This window comes from Caretta caretta, chromosome 7 (genome assembly GCF_965140235.1).
Source record: "Caretta caretta isolate rCarCar2 chromosome 7, rCarCar1.hap1, whole genome shotgun sequence".
Taxonomy (NCBI): Eukaryota; Metazoa; Chordata; order Testudines; family Cheloniidae; genus Caretta; species Caretta caretta.
This window is the reverse complement of record NC_134212.1, coordinates 81,556,675-81,564,031: the sequence shown is the minus strand read 5'-3', so window position 1 is coordinate 81,564,031 and position 7,357 is coordinate 81,556,675. Positions and strand designations below refer to the sequence as shown.

At 35.0% G+C, this 7,357-nt stretch overlaps 1 protein-coding gene across 2 annotated transcripts in view; it reads right to left on the bottom strand.

Moving 5' to 3' along the window:
- Positions 1-2,193: 2,193 nt before the first annotated feature.
- The window catches only part of SIRT1 (sirtuin 1), a 28,197-nt gene continuing 23,033 nt past the window's right edge, over positions 2,194-7,357 (bottom strand). The window contains exons 8-9 of one of the 2 annotated variants that reach the window (XM_075130844.1): positions 6,296-6,874; positions 2,194-4,378 (exon numbers count right to left, since the gene is read on the bottom strand). In XM_075130844.1, coding sequence (XP_074986945.1) covers positions 4,062-4,378; positions 6,296-6,874 — 896 coding nt within the window. In that variant the 3' untranslated portion in view covers positions 2,194-4,061. The other variant, XM_075130845.1, reaches the window with a different exon arrangement.

The window sequence follows — 7,357 nt, the reverse complement described above, 5'->3', positions numbered from 1 at the left end:
GTTATTTACCAATATAATATATACATGCACTTGGCATCAATTTTCAGACTATATTTCATAGGATGGAGGAATCAAGGAGTTCAAATTCCCCATCTGCCAATTTCCACCTGAGATCACAAGAGCATTCAGCATAAACCAATGACGCTTATTCAGCATCCTAATTTTCCAACTGCTGCTTATGCTTTTCCCACCCTCCAGAAAGTGCAAGCCTTAGTTTAAGAATAACACAAAGACTGTTCACTTCAAATAAGAGTAAACAGGGCTGTGTTCTGGTAATACACTGTAATTTGCTAGTGTAGACAATCGTCATGAAGGTAGAGTGGAATGCTAGTCATGAAATGAAAGGCTCTGAATTCAGATAGAAGCCCTTAGCCAGTCACAGTCAATTCAGGCTTGTCAGTTTAAATGCTCAGACTTTACAGTACTTTTGAAGAACAATGTGCCTCTGTATTTGATTTTCTTACCACTGTCTTCTTTTATTTGGTCTCAGGATAGCAAGTCCCACACAAGGACTTGGACAAAATAGTAAGAGGTTACATGCAGTCACACTTCATCCAATATGTTAACACCTGCCTTGGGGTATACAGAAGTAAAAAAGCCCTTTAAAGGAAGAGTAAAACACTGGATCTTACCATTCCCTAACTTAAAAAACAAACCACCCAATATCATAAATCTGGGGTGAGTTATTGCTAACTTCTAATTGGCTAGATTGCTATTCTACACACAGTTACATTCCTGTAGAGCAGTTACTTTGCAAAAAGCTGGTCTTGGGTACTGTGCTGAATGTAGTGACCAAAACAGATGTCTGCTAATGTAGGTGTGCATTTATTGCTGCCCACCTTCAACTAAACATTTTCATAGTTTGCTGTATGTGAAATAAGGCACAGGGAGGATGGTTCTATCTGACAAAAAGCTACCACAGATTATGTTGGATCATATTAAAGAAGTTCTGTATTAAAATCACAAATGAGTTTGATTCCCCATAGTTCAAATTCCAGGGTATTACTAATTAAGAGGTCTCTTGGTTTTTGGTACTGTTTCTCTCCCTCTATGTGTGAAACTTGCAAGCTGCTAACAGTGTTAGTACATTCTAAGACAGAGTCTGTTCTCAAAGCAATTCACAGAGAGAGAGACTCAAAACAATACTCTAACAACAGAAACAGCACCCAGAGACTCCCCGCCCGTTTGTTGTATTAACAATTGTGATTAAAATAGAGATAGAGGATGTATGTGGATGGATGCTTGGTGTGCATAATAACTGAATGATCAGGGAGGTGCCAGCCTAAGAATCCAGTGTCCATCGGCTGAAGAAGGCATCAAGTGGAAATAACCAGAGGACCCCCCGGAGGGCAGACTGGAATCCACCCAACAGCCTCAAGAATGGGAGAACCAAAGAACAAGATAACATCTTGGAGCCGTCAGGAATGTGCTATCTGCTGATTGATTCAGCAACAGCATGATGAAGCAATTCCCATAGACTGGCATAGGAAGAAATTCCTATAAAAATAGACTCTAAAAAGTGAGAACTTTAGGGTCTGATTCTGCAAACCAACTTCCAGGAGCATCAGATGAGCATCTGACAAGGCCCTGCTCCCTCCTCATGTCCAGGCCACCTGGCCAGTGGCTTGGCATGAGCAACTCTAAGGCTGGTAACTATGATAACAATCTTGCAGAACCTGTGTGTGTGTGTGTGTGTGTTTGTATGAATGAATGTGTGAATAAATATGAGATTGAATGGAATGTTATAACTATAACTAACTGCTTACTATGATTCTTTCTGTATTCACAATAAATGTGGTATTTTGCCTTTTTCCCTTTAATAAGATCCTGCTGGTTTTTTTTTATTGGTACAACAGTAACAGCTGTCTTTACTGTTTAAGAGGTTAAAGATTTCATGGAAATTGACAGTAGGCTATTCAATATCCACTCCTGCGTTCTTTTCCAAGGGGCCACTCAATGGGTAAGGGGAAAAAAATTCTTTGTCACAACTGTATCTCTCCTACACAGAGAAGCTCTTGCGCCAGCACTTAGCTATCTTTTCACATTCACTGAAATAAACAGTAAGGGAGAAAAAGAGCCACAATAAATATGTTTCACAGCCTGCACTTGTAAATATTTCATATGACATCAGTTGACAAATTTAGAACTTTTATAAGATACGTTAAAGCTCTGTACACAAATTCTTAACAGGGACAAAGTCAAATGACAATTTTAATAGACTTTAGAACAGAGAGTGTACGAGTATAAAACACTGGTTTGTATTTCAAAAGTTGCAGGAAGAGAACCAGTCATTTTAAACAGTCTTCTACAAAACATATGCCAGTAGATTACATAAAAGACACTATATACAATATAAAAGAGCAGAAAACAATCCTCACTGTAAAAATAATTTAAAACAAAATCTTTCAATTTAAAATATCTCCTATAACACAAACTAATACATTGTGACATGCAAGTGAAAATTAAACATACTGCATTCTTTAATGTAGCCAAATAAAATCTGACATAAAATTTGGACCATGAGACAACATGCCAACATTTTTTAGATGAACACGGAAGGCCATTCTTAATACATTTGAAAGTCTCTGAATTACTTAACTGATTTTATGTTTAAACAGCTACTATACATATTCCAAAATGTAATAAATATTAAAGCAAAGTATGAATAATCTACAGCTGTAGAGTTCTTTTGGGTCAGTGTTGCAAGAAAGTGGTTTATAGAAAACAAATGCTTCACTTGCTACTATACTGTGCAATTTTGCAAAATATTTAATTCTAAAAGCATGGAAACAAATCTACAGTTGAAAAAAGTATGACATCCAGTTTTAAGGCAACCTAGCATTTGAAGATACACTGTAGGAGCCAATTTCAGTAGCTGATTTGCTTTCTAGTACAAAAACACTGAACTAGTAGGTAATAAGGTATCATTCTCCAGACAGGAGACAGAACCTCAAAGAGGCACGCTTTCTAGTTGAGTTATGGTTACACTGCATTTTACCAACTACTTTAGAAGTGTAAGCAGCTAATTGCCAACTTTTTGTGTAACAGAAAAGGGAGAAACTAGTTCAAATGATAAGCACTCAGGTATTTGGGAAAAGATCTTCCCCTCCTTACATTCTCCTAGAAGTAAGATTTACAAATTCATAATAGTTTGCATTTTAACAGCTTGGCAGTTTATCAGAAAGGATTTATGCAAGCTGTACTACACTGATAGACCTTTTATACAAGAACTTGAAAAACTTCTGCAGTTAGAGAATCCAATTTGTTTCTTTAAATAGAAACAAATATTTTCATAGCATTTCTTATTGTCTTGTTATAGTTTTATGAGCCAATATAGACAACGCTTCATGTCCACAGGAAATATCAGTCATCCTTCAAAAATGCTAATTAAGCATGATGCTCTTCAGAGCACTTTATATAAGTCTCAGAAAGGCAAAAACATTTTCAAGTGCTCTCTGTCTTGTTTTATTTTTAACTATCTACTGACACGGTCTCAAATATTCAAAGTAACAAAGCAAAAAGTAGCTGCCACAGAAAGTCTTGAAAAATGCCAGTGTTTAATGACAGATTATAAAAGAATGAAAGAATTAGCAGAAGCACAAAGAGGTTATAAATAAACCAAACTGTTATAAGCCATGAGGCGTAAAAATACCATTCTTTGGTCTAGATTAGCTGTTCCCTTTTTATTAGTTTAACATTCCAATGGCTTTTTCAAAACTGCTTAAAAATAATATATGATATTCATTAAGCAAAAATACTGTATGTGTGCATGTATATATACACACACAGATGCCTGATCACACAAATAAACTTAATAAAAGTGAACATAGTGACAATTACTTAAAGATACTCTTAGTACCTTTTTTAAAATAAAACAATTAGTGTTGAATGCAGTTACAAAATTTTATTGAAAAAAGTTTTAAAAAACTGCATGAAAATCTGTTTTAGTTGTTTATGAACATTACATCCTTATGGTTTCCTTGCTTTAAGTTCAGAAGTAAACATTCATTTCAACATGCTAAAGCTGGTGGAAAAGTTCCTGTAACCAGTCAATGATTACTTTACAATTTGTTTGATGGACGATCAATTCCTGCAGCTTCATTTATATAAGCTGGTTCACCAACTGCATCTTGAACCACTCCATCTTCCCCAAATCCAGTCTCCTCTTCTCTCTCTGGAGCATCCTCCTCCTCCATGCCATTATAGAATTCTTCAATCTCACTTTCATCTTCTACATCTAAGCTTGGACTATGACAAGAACCACTATCACTACTACTCCCACAAGAACTAGATGATAGGACATCGTCTTCAGAGTCTGAGTATACCTCAGCCCCATGGAAAATGTAGCGATTTGGTGGTAAAAATAAGTATTGAGTACCTGGAAATACATTTAATCAATTAAGAGTAATCTACTTAATTGTTAAGTAAAAATAAATTTTGATGCAGTGCAATCTTTCTAACCACAAAACCTATTTCCAAATGTGCAATATTATGCAGAAATCTAACAGGAACAAGTTATAAGACCATTATAGTCCAGTATCCTGCATCTAGTAGTGACAAATACCAGATACAGCATAGGAAAGCAAGGCATTCCTTTCCTCAGTCTTCCCATAACATATACTTGTTAAATACAAATTATGCATTACTGTACAAGAAAGGGATAATGCTTTCCTGATTTCCACTTGTGATCAATTTCAGCCCTAAAGCATGAGGCTGAGTTATCCATAACAGTATTGGTTTTCAAGGCTTTCAACATTAATATTCATGATTACCCAGTTCTTTAAAAAAAAAACAACCCAACAATCTCACACACTTGCAGTAATGAATTCTACAGATAATGAAAAATATTTATATATTTAATGTTACATTCTAAACTTACTACGCTTTCATTTCAATGCCTCTGTTCTTGAAGTCTATTCCTTTTAGTGCACCAATGCATTTTGTTCACTTTTATTGAAGCAGCACCATATGCTTTCTTACAAATTATTCATGACTATCCCCTAAATCTCTTCTCTTCATTCAGAGAAGATAGGCATATTTAGGAAATTTCTTAAATGATGTGTACTTTATGTTTCAGACATCTTGTTTGCCAGCTTTCTATCTAATCTGTTTTAATCCAACTGAAGTTTCATATTCTGGTAGAGCGTGTTAATTTCATCAGTTCTCTTGCTTTGGTATACTGACCACCACTTCCATATCGACTCACTGGAGTACCTTTTCTTCACTCTGAGAAGCAATGATTAGATTCTAAACTCTTTAAAATAAGAAGTGTTGGTTTTAATGGAGGTAAAACATCATGTATGCATACTATACTGCATAGTTTAAAAACAAGCAAAAGAATGGCAGTGTGTTTATAGCCCAGCTCTTTTCATTACTTTCTTACAGCAAGCACTTGTCTTTCCCAGCTCTAGAAATGTTCTCCTAGACTCTTATGCACTATTAAATATTACAATAGCACAAATCTGGACATTATACTGGGTGCTGTACAAATAGAGAAAGACACAGTCTTTGCTGCGGAGAATTGACCATCTAAAAGCTTGTCAATGCCAATTCATTTTGTAACAGTGAAATGGTAATTTCTATGTATTTCATGTCACCAGAACATTCAACGGGCTATGCAACAGAATTACCATAGAGATTTGCAGAAACTCCAAAGTTTCTTCAAACTATTACAACTAAAAATGAGTAGGATGAAGTGCTGGTATTAATATCTCACAGCATCACTATTACTGCGTGTAATTACAGTGACAGTTTGTGAAATTAAATGTCACGAGATTTGCTTCTCACTCAATATGATGCTTTTGTCACCCAAAATACTGCAATATAGCCATTATACTGAAATGTAAATAAAACTTCTGTTCAATGTTTTTAAAATTTAGTGTGTGAAAAGATTAACAAATTAATGCTTCACCAAAAGTAACTTTGGCAGAGCAATTAAAAGCTTTGGCTTTTGATCATCTCCAACTCCCTGAATCTTTCTTTTCCCCCCCACAGTATGCTTTAATAACTTAGTTGTTTATTTCATGTAGGAAAAAGAGAAAGGATTCTTCAGTTTCTCTTCAGATTCTTCCCATGGCTCTAGTCAAATCGTGCATTTTTCATTGTCACTGCACATAGACTACTTCCTGCTTGCTTCTCTAAAATAGACTTTACTTCATATATTACTGAAGTGTCTCCTGAAACAACGTTCTCTACTGCCTCAAACAAATTAAGAACATTTTACTGCTTTAAAATACTTAAGGTCTCATATCCTACATATGAAAATCAAGATGGTTGATTGTGAGTTTACACTTACCATCAAGCCGCTTGCTAATTTGTTCTTTTGCAAATTTGTTTGCCAAACATTTCCTCAATGTTTCAACAGATGAAGTTATTTCATTTTTCTCTTTATTTTCCTCCTTGTTACATCTATTATCCTTCATATGTTCTGAGTTGATTAACTGGCCAGTAATACTTTCAGAGTTTTCTGAGCATGCTTGTGCTTCTTGCAATTTATCCTCCATGCAATTCCCTTTAGATTCTGAGGCAGGATCAGAATTTTCTGCCTTACTCTGAGAGCATCCAACTGAAGGTACCACTAAAGGATCTGGTGGTGTAATTCTGTTTGGTGAACTAGAGTCTTCAGAAATTTTTAAAGGGGTAGGTGGTAACTCAGCTGAATGCATTTCAAGTTCCTTGTGCATTCGTGAAGGTTTTTCTGTTATTTCTGAAAGTTTTACTGAGTTATAGCAAAGTTTTGTATATTCACCACCTAGCCTTTGACATAATTCATTAATAATGACATCACAGTCTCCAAGAAGTTCCACATCAAAGTGTAGATGAGGCAAAGGTTCCCTATTAATTAAGATCTGAGGCACTTCATGGGGGATGGAACCTACACACAGAAAAGATCAGTCACCACAAAACTTTAAAAATACTTATATTTCTGGTAAAGGTAAAATTCTTTAACAGCAGATAGAATGCACTAACATTACTGATAAAACAAAAGTTTGTTAGTTGGAGTTCTCCAAGTTCTCTCTATATGCCCACTAATGAGAGACTAAAACAAAGAAGTTTGAGAAGTAAACAATTAACTTAAAATCTAGTCAATTAAAAAACAGTAATTTCAGTTGTTATACCTGCCGTTAGTCTACCAACAATTTTGTGGCTTTATAGTAATTTCCTTTTATTTTTTAAACAAGTGTTCCTCTACTCTGTTACTATGTAAAAAACCTATGCAAACAGAAGAAACTGATTACAGTGAAAAAAGTTACTGTCAAATGATCCAAGTAAACAAATAGAAAAGAGACTTCTCTAATCTCTTAGAAAAGTTACAATAATTTATGAATTACTTGAAACAATGCAAAAATTTTCAGAA